The sequence below is a fragment of the Talpa europaea genome (genome assembly GCF_964194135.1).
Source record: "Talpa europaea genome assembly, chromosome: 7".
Taxonomy (NCBI): Eukaryota; Metazoa; Chordata; class Mammalia; order Eulipotyphla; family Talpidae; genus Talpa; species Talpa europaea.
Window position 1 is genome coordinate 126,719,770 of NC_140074.1, and position 23,144 is coordinate 126,742,913.

Below are 23,144 nucleotides of genomic sequence, written 5' to 3' on the forward strand. Positions count from 1 at the left end.
AGAGCCTCATGAAAGGTGACCGTGCCAGAAATGGGGGCTGGCACTCTCCTAGCAGCAGGCGCAGCAGGCCAGGAGAGCTGCCCCAGGGCCCGTGTCTAAACAGGTGTCTGGGCTGGTCAGGCTGCAGGGTGTGTGTGAGTGCAGGGTAAGCCTGGGGAGGCAGAGACAGGCGAGCAGTTGGCCAGGTACTCTGCTGGTGTAACAGCCTGTGGCGGCGTCAGTCCCCAGAGCAGACCCATCCTGGCAATCAAATCACTTTGAGGGGTTCTCCGCGCTTCCAGTGCGGGGCACAACCGGCACAGACCCCCAGCAGCCTGGCCTGGCCTTGCTTTCCAAGCCAGCAGGAGCCCTGAGCTCAGTCACCTGGCAGCTCTGTTACCCCTGCAGTGGCCCCAGGTCTCTGGCCTCTTCAAAAAAAAGGGTGGGTGGGACCTCAGGGATCTGGGGAAACGGGCTCAGGAGACAGCTTGTGCCCCAGACTCACCACTTTGGGCTTGAAGGGCGGCTGGATCTCCCTGTTCTCCAGCTTCTCCCAGTCGATCCTCCGGAAAAAGGCATGCTCCCTGACGTCCCGCTCGCCCTCGGGCCCGCAGCCCAGCCGCTTGCCCGGGTGCTTGGTCATCAGCTGGAAAGGAGGAGGGGAAGGTTCTAGCATGCAGCCTGGAGCCACGGGCGTGAGCACCGCCACCAGCAAAGGGAAGCCTGGACGTGTCCTCACAAAAAGAAGAAACCATCCGGTGGTGGCGGATGTGCTAAGGCGCCCGTGGCGGGCTCCTTCTGCAACAGACAGTGAGCACGTCGTGTGACTTAAAAAGGTCACGATTTTATTTATCAATTTTTCGAGCTGAGAAAAGAGAAACAAAAGGAACTACCTGTCCCTTCTCCCCTCCCAAAAAAGAAGAGAAATAGAGCGGGCTGCAGGGTAGACTCTCCCCTGCCTGGCCCCACCTGCCTCCCTGCCGCTGGGCAGTGTGTCTGGATGTTCCACAGGCAGCCCCGTGGCTGCAGAGTGAGGTCAACTCACAAACACAACAGAGACCAATAGAGGCCTCCCAGGGGGGATGGCCACTATAAGGAAATGGGGAAGGATTGTGCCCCACGGCCGAACCCCAGGAGAGTAGAGACAGGTGTCCTCAGCTGCTGTTTCCACATGTATACAGCAGGCCCCACAGGCCAGCCTCCTGCCGCTGTCAGGAGCTCAGTTGCCTGCTTATAACCTGCGCAACAACAGTATTCATCGGACTCCTGGGCTGCAAAATTCAACACGTCAAGGAAGCCCACCGGTTGTTCTCACACCTGGTGGACACGCGGTCTCTGATCTGGCATGTTCCATCATCTCTCTGAGAAGTGCAGGGAAGGGATCCCCTGCCAACCCTTTGGTCCACGATCCTGAGTGGAATCAAGTCTACTTACTCCTTTGCAGATGGAAACGGCCTCCTTGGACAAGGATTTAGGGTAGGAAACGTTGTGCTCCATGATGGACTGGAAGAGTTCGTCTTCGTCTTCGCCGTCAAATGGAGGCTGTTGCGGGAGTGAGAAAGAGGAAAGCGTTAGGCGGAGCAAGGGCGCCTGGAGTCCCAGCACAGCAGAGCGGAGATGCGGCCTTCCCGGCTGTGCCGCCGCGGGCTGAGTCGGCTCAGCAGACGCGTGGGGTGATTTGATTCTCTCTAATTAGGTTGGCGGTTGTGTGTGTTTCACTTTTTCTTCTGTCCCTTTAATTATCTTGCCCTGGGCAACCCAAAACCATCTTTAGGGAAAATGTTTTGAGTAATGCTTTTAATGATTTGCAAATAAATTATAATTAATCCATTAATCTTGTAATTATGTGTTATAAGTCTAATTATGACCAAGTTGGGTTCGGATGGCTTTGTGTTTGGAAGGTGGGGGCAGGTGGGGAAGGCTAAGGCTTCTGGATTCTGAACACGGGGTGGGGGGGATGTCAGAATACAGGCAAGGGGGACCTCTCCTGGCCTGGGAATTCACACCCTGGCCTCTGACCTACTGGGTCTCTGCCCTGCACTGGGCAGTGATGGGAGCTTAGCTTCCACCAGAGGTTGTTACGGTGGGAGGTCATGGCTTCAAGGTCAGCCACATCTGGACCAGAATTCTAGCTCGACTACCTCAGGTAGGTGTCCATAGGCGAGTAATTCACCTTCTAAAACAGTTTTCTGATTTGTAACAGTTTTCTGAGCCCTGGGGAGTTTGTAAAGCACCTGGTCTTGCAGCCAGTGAGGCTGCTAGTGTTAAGGAGGTGGGCCTGTCTTTGCAGGGGGTGCTAGAACCCTCAGGGGGAATGGAGAGCTGAGGGTGCCCTCAAGCTTCCTCCTCTGGGATGTCTTTAATCCTGAGAAGTCTGTCAAGCTACTTGTCACTCTGGAAGGACAGTACACAGGTTAGGTGGCTTATGGGACATTTCTTAAGGTTCCCCGTGGAGCGTTAACCTGAAGTTTAGTCAGGGGGCAGCCTCAGAGGGAAAGTCCCCCTGCCTGCGCTCAGTCTTGTTGCATTTTCTTTCCCATGGAAAAGAGGATACACAGTCACTGTGGCTGACACGGTTAGGGCTCAGGTAGGGCGTTGGCACGTACCTATGGCAAGCATGCGGGTGGGCTGTCCCCACTATCCAGCCACGGGGTGGGAGCCGTTGAACACAGCTGAGCTTCCCCATAGCCACCCCTCCCACATATCACCTCACACATCGTACCACAACCTCAGTCCCCCCACCCCCAGCCCACCCCTGAATGTGAGGGGTGTGGAGTCAGCACCTTGGAGCCACAGAGCTGGAGGGAAAGACACTGAGGTTATAAAGAACCCAACTTTGGGGGCAGAAGGACCAGCCTTCCCTGGGCTGAGGGGTCTGGTGCCAATATTTTTGGGGATTCCAGAAACCTATATAAATGGGCCTCTTTTTCAGGTGTAAGTATCTGGTGTAAAGACTGTTTAACTTGGTTGAACATGGCGAGTGGGGGAGGAGAACTAAAATGAGTCTGCTGTGAATGACTCAGCTGAGAAGGGCCAGCCTGCACCCTGAGAGAGTCTCTGCGGGCAGGGGCAACATGGCACCCAGGGTGCCAGCAAGGCAAGTCAGTCGGGGGCAGAGCCTCACAGGTTGTGTAGGCTGCAGACTGTCACCTGTGCCAGCAGTGGATGCGTCACTTCTGGCTGCTCAGGGTAGGGACTGGGGGCAGCTGCACCTAGCCAAGAGCACCAGTCCATCTTCTACATCTTCTCTGCCCAGTATTCTGCATCCTCTTCCTTCTGAACACCTGTTACATGACATTAGCAAAGCAGCCCCTCTTCCCTAATAAGTGATCCACGTCTGTGGCTGTGTTCTGCGTGTGGAGAATCTAGAACTAAAACCAGCACAATGTGGTTTCTGCTGGGGGAACAACTCCAGGGGGCGCCATTCACTGTGAATTTGCTTTGAGTACATACTCCGCATGTCACAGGTTCTGCTTCCGGATAACTGCTCGACACCTCACCACGAGGTCCTTTGGGGCCTTCGGTGTCAGGAGGAGGTACATAATTTTCGCGTCTCAGCACCAAAAGAAAGCCTGGGTTCCTTATTAAAGAGTTTCCAAGATGGTAGCCATGCAGCACCAAGCCGATGGTCTTGGCCTTGGAGCCCAGTCGCACGCCCTGGAAAATGGCTGAACGTGGCCAAGGAGAGACAAAGGCACCAGGTGGACTCACCAAACTCTCTAGGTCACGCAGGTGCCAGCAGGTGCCAGCAGCTGGAATGCTCCCAGGCTGAGTCAAGGACAATCCAAGTTGAAAGCCTAGGAGACTTTTTTATTTTCAAATTACGATGCATAAATTGGAGCTCCTTGCTTTTCACTGACTGCGGCAGACATGTTTTCCCTGTAGCCCCTGGCGTTCCCGGTCACACCTCTGCCCCTGCGGTGCCAGATCGCCCAGGTGGGCTCGTGTGTCCGCAGGCACTTTACAGCCTCTTCCAGAGCTGTGCTCCAATAACTAATAACTATAAACACTTCTGTGCATATCGTTTTTTTCCTCTGAATTACTTCCTAGGAATAATTTCCCAGGTGTGGGATTAGGCTGCAAAGGATGTGAGCGTTTTGATGGCTCTTGTTAAGTGTCTGCAGGTCACCCCGGGAACATTCTTATAGGTAATTGCTTTCTCCAGGCCTTGGAGTTGAAGGCGAGACCATGGTAAAAAGTTATTATTAGATTCATTTTCCTCTCCAGAATGCCAGTTACCGAGCCCGGGACAATGGTGGGGGGTGGGGGGAGCAGTACATGTTGCCACAGGTCCTCAGTACAAGACCACGGCACCTTTCCCCCCAATTTCCCCAGCACTAGGATTATTTTACCATTTCCATAAATCTGGACTCTGTTTCAAGCTAAGAAACCGGTTAACAAAAGTCTCGGCTTCTTGTAGAAATTCTCTGAATTGGGGGTGCCCAAGCGTTAAGAGGGTCCCGTGGTAACAATATGTAATTGTGAATTTTAAACAGACAAGGGAGGAGTGATGGGCCACGCTTTCCAAAATGATCCCCAAATCCCTTCCTAGCGAGTGGCTGTGGGATCATGCCAGGTTTATGAGCAGATCAGCATGGCCGGGTGTGAGCAGGAGGAGCACCCAAGGGCCACTGAGGCGAAAGTGCTGGGATAAGGCACCCATCATGGATTCAGCAAAGCACCCTGGCAGAAAGGACACAGAGAGCAGGGCGGGGCCCTTTGTGATAAACACCTGTGAACATGGCACCCCGACATGCTCATTAGGGCGTTGGGTGAGCACAATTTATGCCTGAAATCCACCATATTCATCAAGCCACCCAGGCACTGGAGAAAGACTCAGGCTGTTTGTACGTCACTGTCCCCTCGGTTACTGACAGTAAATAAAGCAAATGAGGAGAGCATTGCAACGAACTAGTTTTGCTGCTCATCTTCAGTCCTCTGTGATTAAAGGGGACAACTCTAGACCACGACCCATCAACAACTTTATAATCAATCCTACTTTTCAGTAACAGCCCCTCTCTCCTGGAGGGTCCCGCAGCTTCGAGGGCTGAGGCTGACATGTCAAGAGAGTTGATTATCCTTTGTGGGCTGGGATATGGTTATGCCAGACTGGGGGAGTCAGCGGGGTGGGGTGAACATCTCGTGTTGGCGCCGGGCACAGGGATGGCCTGGAGGGTGGCCATCATCCGGGCATCCCCTGTGCCGAGGAGGACGTCCTTCAGGGGTCATTTTTTGAAAAGTGCCCCCACTTTCAATAGAGAGTCTGAAAATGACAAAGGATAGACCCCATGGGCAGGCTGACTTTGAGTAGCAGGATGGGAAATAACGAAAATGTGCCAGAATGTTTTGGAACCACTGGGGGTGGGGAGAAGGGGCCGGAATAAGGAAAACCCTCAGCTCAGACCTGGAAGTCAGCCTGGTTCCATCTGCTAGTGAGGCAGGACCTCCGAATGCACCCCAAAGGGGACTGCCCTGCAGGGGTGCTGCATTTCCTGAGCTCTCCCTAGGGAATGAAGTCCCAGGAGGGCCTGGAGAAGGAAGGTGGGCAGGACAGGCTGGGAGAGGGTGACCACTCTGCTGCAGGCCGGGGCGCTTCCGTCCAAGTCCTCAGCTCATTTTCCTCTTGTAAAGAGCCTTTGGAAACAGATGGACTATTTCCACCCAGCCCATTTTGTTCCTGGCGTATGCAAATGCGGCTCTTAATGAAAGCAGGGCTTGTTTTCTCTACTCCAGAGTCAGAACATTCAAGTGGGATCAAGGAGGGGTGCTTAGCTTTTTGTGCCTTCCTGAGCACTCCCAGGGGGCCGCCAGTTCAGTCAAATTTTATTGTCCAAATTCTAAAGAGGGGAAATTAACTGAAGGAGCCAGCAACTTGTGTTTTGCCAGCTGTTGTCTCAGTGACAGTGGTTCTGTATAATCTGTTTTCTTGTGTTGACAAACTGAGGTATTGGGCCTAAGAAGAGCCTTTTTTACTGGGGAGAAAAACCTAAATAAATAATAAACAAGCCACTTTTTAAATACCAATCAAGTCTTAACATTATTGAGAAGTACTGACCAAATGCAGGCTAGTACCTTAAGTTTGTGGGCATCTTAAAGACTACTTTAGTAATTAAAAGATGTGAGACACCATGAAAAAGGCATAAAGGAAAACTTGCATATGTCCTCCCACCTCAGAATGAAAATCAATGGTTTTACAATGCCCTCCATGCCCACACAGGCTGCCCCTTTTCTCTCTGACCTCAGATTCCTCCTCCTTCTCTAGCCCACTCTGCTTGAGTCATATCAGTGACTGCTTGAGTCATATCAGTGGCTTCCTAATCCTTTTATAAACATGGCTGCACATACTCACCCCAGGGCCTTTGCACTTGCTGTTCCCTCTGCCTGGCAGGCACTTTTCCCCAGATATCCACATGGATACTCTTTTTCTTCTTTCTGGTCTTAACTCTATCTGCTACAGGAGGTCTTCCCTGGTCACCCTAGCTGAAATTCCAATTCCCTCAACACCTTATCTTTGTTTCTTTTCTCTTCGGTTATCACAAGCTGTTCTATATTTTTCTTCTTTACTTTGTTTACTCTCTCTCTCTCTGACTGTGAATGTCAAGAAGGGAAGGTTTTTCTTTTACCTGGTTCATGTTATCACCATATTTGGAGTAAGTAATCAGTAAATATGTGCATGAGTCAATGGCTATAATGTCATAAAAGGTGACATTTTCTCCAGAACAGAGACATCTTTGGGTGCTGCTATGCTGTTTGACGTGGGCACTTCTTTCTCAGTAAGGCTTCTGGCTATGGAAGCGCAAACTCCTTGGCACCGAGTCCTCACTTGAGTCATGAATATGTTCTTAGAAACTGTGACTTTAAGCAAAATGAGGTGTAATGAAATCAGGTCCTTGAGTAACATCATTTTGTTCAAAGTTGGCTGGGAATTTTTTTCCTCATTGACGTCATAAATGTCAAAGGAAGTGAGGTTATTTGAGGATCTGCTGTGTTTGAGTGCTGGGGGCTGCAGAAACTGCCCATTGCAGAATCACTTTTTGGGAGGGGCTCGTGAAGCCTGCTCCCTCGCCGAGATCACACTGTACTCCCCAGTCTTGTGTGCCTCAGTGGGACGGATCATGTGGCTGGTGAAATGAGATAGGAGGGGTGCCATCTGTAGGCCTGGCCCCCAATACAACCCTGGCTACTGTCCTGCTTTCTCTTCAGTGGCTGGTTGAATAACAAGGACTCAGTGGAAGAACCCCAGACCCTAAAAGATGGTGGAGTCAACCAACGGATGGAAGAAGCCTGGGTGCTGAATGGCTAGAGGGATGGGTGCTCCCCTCCCCATGCAGAACCATGAAAGAACATGAAATAAGTCTTTGCTGTGTTAAGTCACTGAGATTAGGGGGCTGTTAAGCTATTGACTTATACCCCAATGATACAGATATCAAGGTCATTATATTAGAAGTGCTATCTCAGGCAGAAGCACCTAAGAGATATCTAATTTCCCTTTCTGACTGGGAGTCAGCCTTGCTGGGTGTTGGTGAAATTTACAGTGAACTGGCAACTGTGAGATGGGCAGAGATGGGGAGAAGCTCTAAGGACACGTCTTCAAGTTCAGCTGTTTCTTTCTTTAATAATGATGCCAATTTCAGATATGGGTTCTGGACAAACCCAGTCCCAGCGCTGAATACCAAAAACTTACAGACCATTATTGTCATCAAGGTGTAGTGGGCTTTTGTGTGTAAATGCAAGTCACATAGTCTACACTCCAAGTTGGAGCTTTTGGTTTGACTTTTGTGAAACGTGGATACAATCCCCATGAGAGGGGGAAGCTCTCCCTCTTCTACTTGGGCCAGGGAAGTCAGAACGCATTGGCTACGCCACTCTGCCAGACCCTGTGGCCGCGGCCCGGAGCTGAAGTGCTCACGCTGCAAGCAACAGACCAGTTGAGACAGTGAAATGTTACCTGTCCAGCCAGCATTTCATAGAGCAGGACGCCATAGGCCCACCAGTCCACAGATTTTCCATATGGCTGATATGCAATTATCTGCATGAAAAAAAAAAATGTCATCTACATTTAGAGGTCAACCAAAGAGCCTGGGTTCCAACACCTAAGTCAGCGTGTAGGCATGACACACTCAGGTCATGCAATGAGGTGTTGCAGTATCTCTTTGATTTCTACACTCAGGGACAAACACCCTCCAGACCAGACACACCGAGAACTCTCACCCCATGACTGGTTGTCCCAAATCTACTTTGGAGCTTCTCTTCTGAATCTACTTGAGGATGATGTCACAACTAGCTGAAGGCTTAGTGATCTTCACTGGTGAAAGAGATTTGGGCACTGACACATATTTAATTTTTGAGAAAGTCAGAAGATTTTCAGAGTGAAGGTCTGATCATGAGATGATTCAACTGTGTAAGAGAGTTTTGCTAGAAGCTATAGGGATGATGATGATGATGGTGATCATGGAGAAAGATGGAGGAGGAACAGCTAGAGCAAAAATTCTAGTTTTCTTGGGCTGCATATAGTTCTATGGTATCTTTTGCACAATGAGGCTTTAAAATGTCTTGAAAAAGAGACATAAAATATAATAACCGAGCGCAAATTTGGACCTTGCCTGAAACTTAATTCAAAGTAAGTGTCAAAAGGGAATCAGGAAAATGAACAGAGGTCTTGACATTCAATGATACTAAGAGAGTATTGTTAATATTGTTAGGGCAGATAAAAGGGTGAGAAGTTAAAAGTGACCTTTTCAATTAGAGATGAGAGTGTTTATGGGAGAGAGAGGAAGTATTGATGGGTGAAATGACAGGATCTCTTAGATTTGTTTTAAATACTAAGGTAAAGCAGGGAAGGGGAGGAATAGATAAAATGAGTTGGCAAAACATAAACAGTTGTCAAACTTGGGACATGGGCACACAGGGGCCCTTTTCCCCTACTCCTTGTATGGTTGTGGCTCTCAGAAGCACTAGAATAATCCTATAACCTTTCCCAGTAGGAGGGAGGGAGGTTGTCCAATTTGAATTTCTAAGTGTGATGTGCTTATCAAAACACCTGCTCTACAGGGCCTCCCTGGTGGTGCAGGGGTTAAAGTCTCAGCACTTTTCAAGCTATCTCCAGCCACTGCAGCGTGAGTTTGATCCCTGGTCAGGAAGCTGACCTCTCCTGTCTCACCTGCTGCTCCCCTCAGCAGAGTATTTCAGTCAATCCACCTATTCTGCTCCCCACTCTGTCTCTGGTGAATCCTCTCACCCCCTGCACCTCTGGCCTACACCCCAGTTCTTACATGCTTAAATAACTAAATCTTTAAAACAAAAACAAACCAAAAATATAACAGCAGCTCTGCTCCCTCCCAGGGAGGCTGCATTCCCAGTGCAGGCAATTCCCAGACCCATGGATCATCCATCGGCACAGAGCTCAGGACTTATTAACAGGCACCCAGCACGACCATGCTGCCATTGTGCATATAAATTTGACTTTGAAATGTTCTAGAATATTTTTTTTAATGATTCACTCTGTTTAATTAAGTGTCCCGGGACATGAGCAAACTTACTGCATGTCTGCCTATCTCCATTTCTCCAAGGTATTACTACTTCCCCTGGATGAGAAATCCATGCTCCCATGGCTTACCCATGCGTGGGTGGCAATGAGGGGGTACACTTGGGTTTGGCAGCTCAGCTTATTTCCTTGACAAGAAAATGATAACCAATGGAACCTACAAGGAAGTCTTTATTCCCTTTTAAAGGTACATTTGTTCTTTTCTGAAAACCTGGAGAAAGCACACACAGAGAACACCAAAATATCCCACCGAAATGAGTCTCTATAACCTGGAAATGATGCACGTCATTTTGGAAATTAGTGGATCAAAGGAGTTGCTTATTTTTATAACCTTTGATAGAATGGGAAATTCCCCTTCAAAAAGACAGGACTGATTTATACCTCCACCTAATAGCAGTTTCATCATCTTTTCTATCATTCATTCTTTCCAAAAAATAATCTTTTAAAAAAATTCTATGAACCACAACTATGAGAGAAAAACTAGAATAAAAAAAATGACATTTTCTTACATATTTCTTACAGCCCTGACCGCTTCCATTTTCCGAGGCACTATACCCGCAGAACCACCCTTGCTGGGGAAGCCTTTTTTTTTTTTTTAAAAAAAGATTTATTTATTTATGCATACAAGAATTGGGGTGTAGGCCAGAGGTGTGGGATGGGAGGGGGCTCACCAGGACAGAGTGGGGAGCAGAACAGGTGGATCCACTAACTATAGTGCTGAGGGGAGCAGCAGGCGAGACAGGAGAGGTCTGCTGCGCCATGTGGGTGCTCCCTGGCCAGGGATTGAACTTGTGCTGCAGTGGCTGGCGATAGCTTGATAGCACCGTGTCTTCAACCCCTGCGCCACCAAGGAAGCCTTTCTTAACCATAGAGATGAAGATATTTGCTTTGTTTTCATTTTCCACAGGGTTGGGGCCTCTCTTTAATACCACTTACCAACTGTATAATCAAATAGTTCCTCTAATGAGTCTACCCTGCTAGATGCTTTTCTCTGATTTTTTCCAGCGAGGTAGATAATGCAATTACTCCTCTTTCACAGATGATAAAATTGAGGCTAAGAAAGATAGTTTCCCTCAGTCTCCAGGTTTGCTGAGTTAGTAAGGGGCAAGGGAGAATTTGTATTGAGGATTCCTGTTCTAAATCAGTTGTTTACGGCTGTTCGAGAGAGTCCAGGTGGAACTGATGAAAGTCTCATTAGAAGATAGTCACTGATGGGTGCGAGTCTGAGATACAGGTCCCTGAAGGGGATATGTTGAGCCTGGATTCCAGGACTGGCTTCTGCCTCACTTGAGCCTTTGATGGTGATATGGACATTTAAACATCCACCTCTAACTTAAATCAGAAAGAAAGCATTGCTGGGCGTCCCCTGGTGGTGCAGGTGGTTGAGCGCCATGCTGTGAAGCTGTCCCCAGCCTCTGCAGCACTGGTTCAATCCCAGCTGGCTGGCGAGGGTCCCACATGGCGCGCAGACCTCTCCTGCCACCCCCGCTGCTCCCCTCAGCAGTGTATTTCGTGAGTCTGCCTGTTCTGTTTCCTGCTCTGTCTCTGGTGAATCCTCTCACCCTCCCGTGAATCTGGCCTGTACCCTGGTTCTTGTATAAATAAATAAATAAATCTTTAAAAAAGAAAGAAAGCGTTGCTTTTAGCACTACCCTCAGGTCTTTATACAAGGCAGGTGGGGTGAGGCAGACTGTTGCTCTGGGCTGGGAGTCAGCTGTGGGATGATCTAGACAGGCAACCACAGCAATCATTACCATTTTTCAAAGTTAAAAGGCAGCCCACGACTATGCCACATAATCACAGGATGACTATATAATTTTCTACTTGCCTAGAATAAAAAATTGTGGAAAACACAAAGTTAATGAGAGTCTGAACAAGCATCTCAATGGAGAATTTTTTAAAAGATTTTTTTTATTTATTTATGCATACAAGAACTGGGGTACAGGCCAGAGTGTGGGGGTGTGAGAGTATTCATCAGAGATAGAGTGGGGAGCAGAACAGACAGATTGACTGAAATATATTGCTGAGGGGAGCAGTGGGCGAGACAGGAAAGTCTGCTGTGCCATGTGGGCCAGCCCCCTGGTGGGGGATTGAACTCATGCTGCAGTGGCTGCAGATAGCTTCATAGGTTGCACCTTAACCCCTTGTGCCACCAGGGAGGCCCTCAATGGAGACTTTCTGATGCCACATTCTACTTTTAATCAGTACATCATTTTACCTCATATGGGAGACGTTGCCTACTAGCCATTTGTTTAATGAATAGTGTAGGGTAAGGAAAAATGTCAGGCTTTTCTGCCTTCCTGCCATCAGGATTGATGATGGATCCTTGCAGTCCTGAATGCATGCCTGATGGCGGGCACCTGGAGTAGGGTGTGGGCAGATGTAGATAGGATTCACCTGGGCTAAGACTGGGCTTTTAAGGGCGGCGTCATGAGGACACTAGCAGAAGCCAAAAGAGGAGCCAAGAAAGCAGCAGAGAGAGAAGCAAAAGAAGCAGAAGCCGAGAGAAGGCCAGAGAGCCCGGAGTGAACACCTGCTGGGGGCTGGGAGGCCTACCAGCCTACCGGCCCCCCAGCGCCTCTACCTGCCGTGTACCTGGTAATCCCAATAAAAACCTGCAAAACCACCGAGGACTCTGACTCCTCCTTTACCCAGTCTGCTGGATCATAGAAAACCTGCACTGTGCCCAGTTCTGCCCTTACAAATAGTAAATAAACCAATGGATATGTGAATGGGCAGATGAATGAGTCAATGAACTTACATGTATTTGGATCTGTTTCTTTCTTGTCTTTCCATCTGTTTCTTCAGGAATATTCTCTATTTCCTGCATCTAAATGGCAGTAGCCTCGCCAACTAGAAATGTGTAAACCTTTGTGGAAATATAAAGTGTTCCCAAAATACAAGTATTCTACCCAAGGGAACCCCTGCTTATCCAGAAAGATCAGGGGGATAATGAAACGAATGAATGGAAGGGGACTTCCGCATGCAAACTGTAGGGTCTTACTCAAGCATTAAGAACTATTAGAGTTTTGACCAGACGTTAGGTCCCTTTCCTTAATCTTAGTGGGAAATCTGCAGTTAGTCAAACTAGAAAATAACATTTAAAAAAAAAAAAAAAGACTTGAACTGAAGAATTTCTTCTTAAAAGTATCAGAGGACCCGATGGCTCAACTTGGGGCCATTCTCTGAAATGATAGATTCTAAGAACATGCAACAGGTTTCCTTAAACAATTGTCTCATGCGTGTTCATCCCATCAATGGGGTCTCTGCAGAGCTGCATCTAAATGATAAAAATCAAAGAAAAACCCTCCATGGGAAATGTGAATTCCCCCAAGCAAACCCTTTCAGAGAAGCAGAAGCGATGCAATACGCAACATTGATCTCAAGAAGTTCCTGGGTAGAAAGAATACTAAGAAAGAATCCCCTAGAAAAAACTAACCTATTTTTTACTCAGTGATTATTAAGATACTTCTCTAACAAATCAAGCCAAAGTAAAATATCAAACATGGGAAAATGAAGATCAATCTATCTAGGAGTCTACTTCAAATGAACTGTGTTGTCCCTTATTCTGTCCTTGAGTCTAAGACATCTTGAGCTGATTAAGCACTGCATTTCCACCTCAAAACAACAAAAATAAATCCATTTCCTTGAGATGAGTCACAGTATAAACTTTGTTTTTCCGTTCTCCACTTGGTACATGCTTAGTGCCTTAGGCAGTTTATTATTATTTAAGCAAAGAATTCATCTACCATTGCTTATTGCCACTGCAGTGAGGTAGATGATTCCATTTCAATTCGAATGGTCGAAAACCCCTGCTCATGGGTTCAGGGTAAGCCTGGCTGAGATGCCTCAGTGAGAGGGTGAAAGAGTCTGAAGAAACAGGTGGCAACACCACCGTACCCGAGAATAAAGTAGAGCCAAAGAGCAAACCACCAGCTTCACAGAGTTTTCATCCGTCCATGCGCTCCCTGACATTGCCTGTCTTCCCTCGCTCGTGGATCACATGACCACTCCTGGCCATGGGCCGAGAGGAAGTGATGTTTCACTTCTGGCTTGAGACAATTAAACGCTCCCTTGCCTGCAGGCACCATGATGCCACAGACCCCTGTTCCAGGGGGATTAGCCCTGCGCCAGACTGAGTGAGCAGTAAGTTCTTGTTTTAGGTCACTGCCATCTCAGAGGTCACTGTGGCCCCTGGAGTCACTCTGACTAATAAATAAACTTACATTTCACATAAGCAAATCACTTTCAAGAAGAGCCTGTCTCCACCACTCGTAGGACAATGGAAATCCTCTTTGGGGGAGTGGAAGTCGAGCCCCTCTACAAAGCAGAAGCTTTACATACATTATATTGAACCCAGGCAGGAAAAATTATTGCTATTCCTATTTTATAGGTGAGAAAACTGAGGCACAAGAAGTTTGAGGCTGCCCAAAGCCATCAATTCATAAGTGGCGCTTTGAATATTGGCATACTTATTTTAAATAATAGGATTTATGCATCCTCCATGCAATCTTTTATATTGGAACTAATAAAATATTACTTGAGGGTTTTGAGGTCGAGTTTAAAGAGATCTGAAACCATCATTTTAGTTGTGGGAACTATATTTCAAAAGCACTTGAATAAAATTTGTTCTGATAACTGTATAACAGGCAGTCCCTGAAATCTCTTTCGGCTAGTCAGTGTTTAGTTTGTCTGGAACACAAGCAGAGCTGACGCATCACGCTGCTGTGTGAATTCAGGTGAGGTGTCAGAGGAGGCTGAAGTGGGGAAGTCACACTTTATTTCCCATGCCACAGTCTACCACCAGCACAACCAGAAGCCTCTTCTTGGGTGGAGGAAATGCCACTCACTTTGGAAAGCTGTCAGAAGCGAAGAGTGTGGGAACCTTCCTCTGATCAGAGTGAGTCACAAATCCTAAAAGCCATGATACCTGAGATTTTTATTTTATTTTTTGGACTCTATACAACTGTGGTCCAACTTGGTCTTCCTTTTCTGTTTCTACAACATTCAACTCTACGCCTCCTGCTAATAACACCCTCTCCTTCTTCCAAGGCTGACTAGAGTAGAATGCCAATGGCTTATTATTTTTTTAAGGTTTATTTTATTTATTTATGCATACAAGAACTGGGGTGTAGGCCAGAGGTGCGGGTGTATGTGTGAGTGTGTGTGTGTGTGTGTGTGTGTGTGTGTGTGTGTGAGAGAGGATTAACCAGAGACAGAACAGGAGGATCTACTGAAATACACTGCTGAGGGGAGCAGCAGGTGAGACAGGAGAGGTCTGCTGTGCCATGTGGGTCTGCTCCTTGGCCGGGGATTGAATTCATGCCACAGTGGCTGGCAATAGCTTGATAGCACGAGATTTAACCCTTGTGCCACCATGGAAGGCCCTCTTTTTTTTTTTGGCAAGGGCACTGGTCAGTCCCTGGAGTCTGCCAGCTCAGCCACTGGGCCAAGATTACAACGTCTCTCTCATTACTGCAGGCTTTCAAATATAACAGTGGGGTGGGGCTAGAATTCAGTGGGAGACTTTCTGCCTGGAGAAGGTCACGATCTGTCACCTGTGGCATGTGCACTCAATAAAATGGGAGGAGATACAAGGTAGAAGGTGCGACTTCACCACTGCAAAATCAGCTTGAAAATGAAGCAGACTGTCCCCTCAGTGATTGTTTGCTACCAATAATACCTCCAATCCCCCAAAACCTTCTGCAAGAGAAACAGTGTTCGGGATGCCCGCACAGGACAAACATTTAGATTCGTTGGTTCAGGATGCTGGTTTCAACGTCCCTACGAGCTGTGTAGACACGCACTGTCCAGTCCAGTGGCCATCAGTCACATGTGGCTACTGAGCATCTGAGGTGTGGCCAGAGGAAATGGATGTACTCTAAGTGGGAGATACACATCAGATGTCAGACTTGGTTAAATAAAATATATTGAAATAATGTCACTAATTAAACAAAATATATTGAAATAATGTCACATTACTTTCTCTAACTTTCTGCTAAATGCAGTTTTGGTTTGCACTTTATTGCTAGGCGGTAGTGTTGATCTATAGCTGCTGAGTTTCCCCAGCTCCCACCAGCCACTGTGGCTCCCTGGCTTTTGTTAGCCTAGGGGGCCAGCTCTGGGCTCAGGACCGGGCTCAGAGGCTACAGGATGGCGAGGTCCCCTTGCATCTGTCTCCAAGGGAGACAGAAGCAGGTGTCCCTGGCACTTGTGGGCCCACGAAGGCTCGCAGCCAAGCCCCGGGCTGCCTGGCACGCCGAAGCCCCAGGCTAGGGGCTGTGATAGCAATCTGGTTTCCAAGAGCGGAGAAGCTCACAAAAGGAGAGGCAGGCTTGGCAAGAAGGCCTGGGGTTGGCGCTTTTTCTGCTGCATATGGGAGGCTGAACTCTGGCTTTCGAGACAGACCCCCGACAGGGTCACTGTCATTCAGTTTTACTGTGATTTGTCGCTGTGATCATCATCATTATACTTCTACGAGCCAATTGCTTGGGGGAATGTCAGGATGTTACAAATGGCGGCCTGTCTTGTAAAAGTGAGATATGAATGAGCTTTCTCCCGGCCTGGGCAATGGACCAGGGAATGAAAGGGGCCAGGGGCGCTGCCTCCTCTCTTATGAAGCCAGAGTCCTCAGCGGCTGGAAAGATGCCACCTGCCCTTGTGGGCTCTACCAGGGTTACACATTTGAAGGCCCCCCAAGGAAGAGAGGGCTTCAGGAGCTTTGCTGGAGAGCTTGGAGGCCGGCTGGTAAGGTCGTAGATGCCACTGGCGATGTGACAATACCTATAAATAACCAAGGTCCCTTCACATCCGCCACTGTGTTGCCAGGCTTTGTATCTGTTAGTTCAGTGGGCGCTCCCCAGAGCCTTAGGAGGTGGGGGGCGTCCCACTTTAAAGGTGAGGAGATGAGGTACAGAGAGGTTAAGTAGCTACACAAAGCTTGTAAGCAGCAAAGCTGGGGTTTGAATTCTGGCCATTTTACCTTGGCACCCACATTTTGGATCATTTTTCTACCCAGAAAATGCTCACCCAGTGGGGGTCCCTTAGACAGCTCTGGTGGGAACTGGCCCACTCAAGGCGACTCTTGCCAAAAAGAGGCTTATTGCAGGTGAGTTGACTATAGGTAACGCCACACTCCTTGACATCAGAAATAAGAACTGGCCCCAGCTCTAGAGGCAGGGGCCAAGAAATTAAACCAGTTCACAGGAGGACAAAGGAAGGACTTTGGTACTTAGAGCCTATTAATAATATGCATAAACACTCTGGAATAATGATGGGCACCTGGAAATTCTCAGTCAACACTGGACCTTCCATTCATTATTTCAGCAACTGTTTGCTTAGTCTGTGCTGGACACTGTTCCAAGCACAAGGTAGAAAAATGAATGAAATCGTTAAAAAATACTTCCCCCCTCCCGTGAGGTTAATTATACCGGAGCAGCAAAATTTCAGGTTTCTTTTTTCCCATGGTATTAGCATGGAAATGCGTCCTCTTTCCCTTGCTCCATTTATGACTAATTGTACATTCCAGGCTGGGCAGCCTGCTAAGCACAGGGATCACACATCTCATGCAAAAAGGGATAAATAGACTAAAATGTGTTATCTTGCATCAAAGACCTTAGTTCACTGCATGAGAAATACCTGCTATATTTGAAGTCTTTGCAAAGTGCATCATACAGAAAATTTTTCATAAAGAAAGTTACTGCAAGAGGGGAACAGCAAGTTTGGAGTCCGAACCACAGATTTTCTGTTCAGATGAAAACTGTGGTTCTCCTGGGATTGGAGGGAACTGAGGATGATTTCTCTCCTGGCAGTGGTGGTAGAAGTCACAGGCAGATCTTTCTAGCTCTCGGGCTTCCTGCGCAGAGGGGAAAGCAAACAGTAGAGTGGCCTATGTTCTGCTCCCCAAAATGGTGAAAAGGGGAGCAAAAGGTACAAAAATGGTTTGCTATGATGGACACTGGATTTATTTAAGTAGCATCTGGTACAAAAGAAAAAAAAAAGACAGAAATAAAGAGGGGAAGGAGGTATGAGGAGGGAGGGAGGGAGAAAGTTCCAGCCTGGTGATTACAGCCTGATTCCCAGGTCCACCCCATGCTCCCATTTAGAAGGGAAGGTCACACAGGCTGGCTTTTTAAAATTAAATACACAGGGCCTCCCCGGTGGCGCAGCGGTTGAGCGCTGGGTTGTGAAGCTGCCCGGGGCCTCTGCGGCGCCGGTTCGATCCCCGGCTGCTCCCTGGCCACCAGAGGCGGGTCCCACATGGCGCGCAGACCTCTCCTGCCGCCCGCTGCTCCCCTCAGCAGTGTACTTCGGTCCTTCTGCCTGCTCTGCTCCCTGCTCTGGCTCTGGTGAATTCTCTCACCCTCCCAAGCTTCTGACTGTACCCAGTGCTTGTATAAACAAAAACAAACAAACGAATAAATAAATAAACAAAACATGCCTCTATAAAAAAAAAATTAAATACACAGTCCTCACATAGCCCCTGTTCCTACAAGTACCACCTCCCCTGATAGACATCTCTGAACACTCTGGTGCATTTTTCACAACTGATGAAGCTACAGGTCTGCATTTTCCAGGGAGTCATACAATTGGAATCAGACGGTGGGTAACCTTTTCAAATTGGCCTCTTTCACATAGAAATATGCACTTAATTTTCTCCCATGTCTTTTCATGGCTTGATAGGTAAAGCTTTTTCAGTGCTGAATAATATTCCACCCTCTAGATGTGTCATAGTTTATCTGCTCACCCAGTAAAGGACATCTTGGTTGTTTCTAATTTTTGATAAATACAAACAAAGCTTCTAAGAACATCCATGTACAGGCTTTTTGTTTGGACGTTAAGTTTTTAACTCATTTGGGTAAATACTTGACAGCACAATTGCTGGATTGTTTGGTAAAGTCTGTATTTAGCTTTGTAGGAAAGTGCCTAAGTCACTTCTCAAGTGGTTGCATGAATTTGGAAGGAGTCCTAAGTAAATTCTAAACAAAGCACCAGACTTTTGATCTGGAAGGTCAGGTTCTATGACCTTAAGAGTTCATGGACCCCTGAGATTTCCTCCCCCCAGTGGGGAGATCTGGCCCACTCCACTTCTCTTTCCAGTCTTTTGCAGCACATCTGGCCTGTGTGTCCCAGCTCTGTTGCACTGTCCTCTGCAAACAGCTGCCCAGTGATGTCTCCACAGGACAGGGGATGACACCCACCACCAGGTGGTGTCCCAAGGAGGAATGGATGCTGGGAAGAAGCCCACGTAGCCTCTGGAAGGGAGTTCCCAGGCTCCAAGCAGTACCTCCCTTTGGCCCTAAGCCCCCAACCTATAAGGGGTGCTAAGGCTGGAGGAGGCCGGAGGAGAAGCCTCAGAAATTGGGGATGGCAAAGTAACGCCTGCAGGCTAAATCCAGTTCGCCTCCTGTTTGTGTACAGCTGTGAGCTAAGCACAGTTTTTACATTTTTAAATGGAAACTATTAGTCTTTTTGGCAAGAATAGTTGCTTAAGTTTGCCTCTTGGTAAAATCTAAAATTTAGATTAAAGCAAAGTCTAAAATATTTACCATCTAGCCCTTGGCAGTAAAAGCCAGCTAATCCCAGTTCTAAAACACAGGACAGAGGTTCCTCTTTGCCTGAGTCCCTGGACCCCTGAGAGTCTCCCTTTTGGGGTGCTGTGCTAAAGATCCTTCCATTGGCCAACACAGCTCAAAATCATCTTCCTCCAAAGATGACATCCCCAGAATGGCTGCAGGTCCTCCCGCCCTGGCCACCCTCTTGTAGCAGGACAACGTCACTCCCCACAAGATGCAGCTCTATCGCCTCCCCTAGAATCTGGGCTGGCTCTGGGACTGCTTTGACCTACAGTATGTGGTGGAAGTTAAGTTCCAGGGGCCTTATGGCTTCTGTTTCTGCCCTCTTGGGAGTCAGTCACCAAGTTAAGAAGCTCTTAACCACCCACTAAAAGATGAGGGACTGGGTAGAGAGACAGACCAAGCAGAGGAGAACCGGGAGGGTCTTGGTCCACAGCCCACAGCTTGGGGCCATCTTGGATCTTCCAGTGCCGGCAAAGCTGTGGCCGCCAGCATGCCTGCTGGTGTGAGGAGCCAGCTATTGAGTCCTGCCCTAAGTTCTGGCTCCAGAGTCACAGCATGGCAGGGCTGTTTTATTTTACTGAGTTTTGGGGTAGCTCCCCAGCAACAAGAGCTGAAACAACTGCCCACTAACAGCAGACATGCACGGAGGGCCTCAAGCTGAGCTCTCTGTGGGCCAAGCTCCCTCCCTCCTCCATGCTATGTCTATATGCATTTATTGGATGTTACCCCAACTTCTTAGAAGAGCAGAACTAGCACTGGAGTTCACCACATAACGACAAGGGAAAAGTTCCCAGAATCAGGACGTTCCCTTTGGGGGTGGATGTTGAGTCTACAGTAGAGTGGGCTGGGCCCATCTGGGAACAGGTACCCTGACTTCCAGTCTCTCTCCAGCTCAGCCCGCTTCACTGGTGTCTCTGACTGGCAGGTGCTGGGCACCTGGGGTAAAGCAGGGCAGGATTTGTGGCTTGGGGTGGTGCCCCCCTTGGGAATCCTCATTATCTCAGGAGCTGAGTGTTCAAAATGTTACCCCTGCTTCTGAGCAAAGGAACTACTTGTGTGGTGCAAGGATGAGCAAGGGGTTAGGAATACGTCTTGTGCCTGTAAGAGCTTTATTAGCCAGAAGAAAAGATTTTCCAGAACTGGGTGGTCTCACAGTGACCACCGATGGCATTAGGGCCGCAGGCCTGCAGGCTGCCAGCACCCCAGCTGCCCAGGAACCACAGATAGGTGACCTCTCTGCTCTCACCAGGTCCCTTTTTTCTTGTCTGGAAAACACCTGAGGACGATGGTAGGACTTGAACATGCTAAAAGATGTAAGTGACAGTCCACAGCAGGAGGTGAACAGATGGGGTCCCCCTCTCTGGAGATACCTATCCCACCCCGTGCCCAGGCACTTTTGCAAAGTAAAAGGAGAAAATGAATTCAGAAACTGGACCCCCTTGGTCTCCAGATAAAAGACCAACCAAAATGCAGGAGGGAAAACCAACCGGTGCATTATTAGGCCTGGGTTTGTGGGAGCAGCATGTCTGCCTTTGTGGGGTGATGCCTTCTCTGGGGGCCACTGAGCCGTGAACTGTGTCAGGAGAACAGCCACTGCTGGGAGCCAGCAGACCAGCCTGGGCTCAAGGCCCAGAATAACCTTGAATGGGCTCAGGGACACTCGAACCAATGTCCACATCATCCGGGACATCGAGCCCATGGCGCCAAGTCTGCAGAAGCGACTGAGATTAACGGGTCGAGTGAGGGAGGCGCTCGGCCCTGGGTCTGGGTCAGCTAGTCCACAAGGGGGGCTTATTTCTGGGGGAAGGATCTGAGTCAGGGGGTCTGAGGAAGGACTGGAGCACAATGTCGTGGGGCGCCCCCTGCTCCTGAGAACAGGGCCAAATGGGGAATTACGGGGTGGTAGAAGAGCCGCGGGCAGGTGACAATAGATGAGAGAATAAACCCAACACAATCCCGAGCAGGGATCTGGGGAGAGTGACCCCACCGAAGGGAGAACCCACGGGAAGGCCTGGCTTGGCTCTTGAAGCACTTCTTGGCAAGCTAGCAGCTGCGTCACTGTGTCTCGCTCTGCAGGAGCCAGTGGACCTTGGCCCTCAAGGGGGGACTGGCCTTTGATGGATGACTCACCGCCCCCGTTTATCACTCTCTTCTTCAGTCAAGTGCCTCTCCCTTCCCTCCTGTCTTCTCCCTCGGGCGGTGCTGCCAGCCTGCCGGCCTGCGCTGTGCACCCACCCCGTGGCTGCTTCTCATTTAACTTTTAGATCCTCTTATCTTCTCTCTCCAGCCCTTTCCCCAGAGGCCGGAACAGTCTCTGGGGATGTCACTTTGGAGGCACCTCGGGCTGTACGGGGGAGCTGGGGGATGGGCTCTCCACCCTGAGACTGGGGGCCCCTGCAGGGTGCCCTCTGTCCTGAGCCACCAGCCTCGCCATGACAGCCTTGGGAGTCTCCTTCGACACCTCCTCCCAGATCCTGGCCCCCAGCTCTGGTCTAGCTCCAGGTCTCCTCCTCTTCCACGGGGATCCCGGGAGCCCAGATACCCCAGGACCTGGGCCAGGGGCTGGGCAGTGACGGAAGGACAGATGCCGCGCGAAGGGCACAGCACGGGTGGGGGAGCGAGGGCTGGAGCAGGCCTGAGGGCCGCAGTTCTCACAGGGTCCCCAGGGAATTGCCCCCTGAGGTGACACTTTGACACTGGGGAAGGACCCCCGAGGAGGGGGCATCAGGAGAGCCGAGCTCTGGGGGCGGCTGGCAGGTTTGAGGAGAGGCAAAGAAGTCGGAGCAGCTGATTGAGAGACATGGTGGGAGGGTGGTGGGGTAAGGTGGCGGGGGGAGCGGGGATCAGACAGCAAAGGGTCTTGGGCCACTGCAAGACCTCGGCTTCCCCTAGTTCAGAAATGCAGCCCCGCCCCGATGGTGTCCCGGTCCTGCTTCTGTCACTCTCGCCCCTCCCGCCTCCCCTCCTCTGGCTGAAGGGCTCTCTGGACTCCCGAGGACCCCACCCCTCAATTCTATTTTGAGAGACATGGGCCCCCTTTCTGCATCCCTCACCTGTTCCCACCATCTGGCCAGTCTCTCCAGGAGACCCGCTGACGGCCTCAGCTGGCCGGGCGGCAGTGCGCAGCACCCCCATTCTCCCTGGGCCGGGGACACCCTGTCCTGCTGAGGTACTGAGTGGGGGTCGCCAGCTTTCCCACCTCCCGCTTCCCAGACTCGGGGGAGACCTGCACCCCCCTCTCTTCTGTTCCCCCCTGCCCCCCCCCACCTACTTCCGTGCACCAGCACCCTCCCCAGGTGCATGCCCCGCCCCCTGCAGGTGCAGGCCAGCCGGAGAGGGGCTCCAGCTCTCCCCCCACCGACCCCCTTCTCCTGTGTCCCCCTGAGGCTCCCTCCTGGGGGGACTGTTCGCTCTCTCCTGTTTGCCTTTCCCTCTCTGGGCATTTTCCCTTTGGCCTAGAAATACCCTGAAACAATGCCCCTTTCCTCTCGCCTTCCTGGGGCGACTGCCCACCTTCTGTCCTTCCACTGACCATGGAGGCGCCAGAGAGGGGGGCCCGCCCTGGCTGCTGAGCCATGCCCCATTCTGGGCCTCCAGGCACTCAGGGCTGGCTGGTGCCCGAGGCTGGGCCCCTCCCCTCCCCCTCCATCTCCTTGACCCCCACATGCCCCCCTCCTCTGAGTTCATCAACGCTGACCTTCCTGGTCCCCGCGACTCACAGCTCCCTGGTTCTTCTCCTTTTCGGGACACCCCTTAGTTTTGTTCTTCCCACCCCTAACAAGTGGTTTCCCCACATGTGACACTTGACCCCCCTCCAGAAGAGAGATTACAGCTGGTGACCCCCTGAATCTGGCTGTACACTTTTCTCCTAACGTATATCAGGGCCGGCTTTGAGCAATTTCACGCAAGCAGGCAGGCTGGAGCTGCAGTCATGGCTGGCCTCCCCGCAAGACTGAAATGAGAGCCCCCCGGGATAGGTCTCCAGCTTCCTGAACTCGCCCAGCCCCCCAACAGTCACAGGAACTTGCACATCGCCTTTGGCC

The 23,144-nt window shown here is 49.8% G+C and overlaps 1 protein-coding gene across 2 annotated transcripts in view; it reads right to left on the bottom strand.

Annotated features, from left to right (window-relative positions):
• Positions 1-23,144, bottom strand: part of PRKCA (protein kinase C alpha) — a gene marked incomplete at both ends in the record, with an annotated part of 329,542 nt that overhangs the window by 10,120 nt on the left and 296,278 nt on the right. For both annotated transcript variants that reach the window (XM_084238933.1, XM_084238932.1), the window contains 3 exons: positions 485-625; positions 1,414-1,521; positions 7,928-8,008. In XM_084238933.1, coding sequence (XP_084095059.1) covers positions 485-625; positions 1,414-1,521; positions 7,928-8,008 — 330 coding nt within the window. The remainder of the gene's footprint in view (positions 1-484; positions 626-1,413; positions 1,522-7,927; positions 8,009-23,144) is intronic.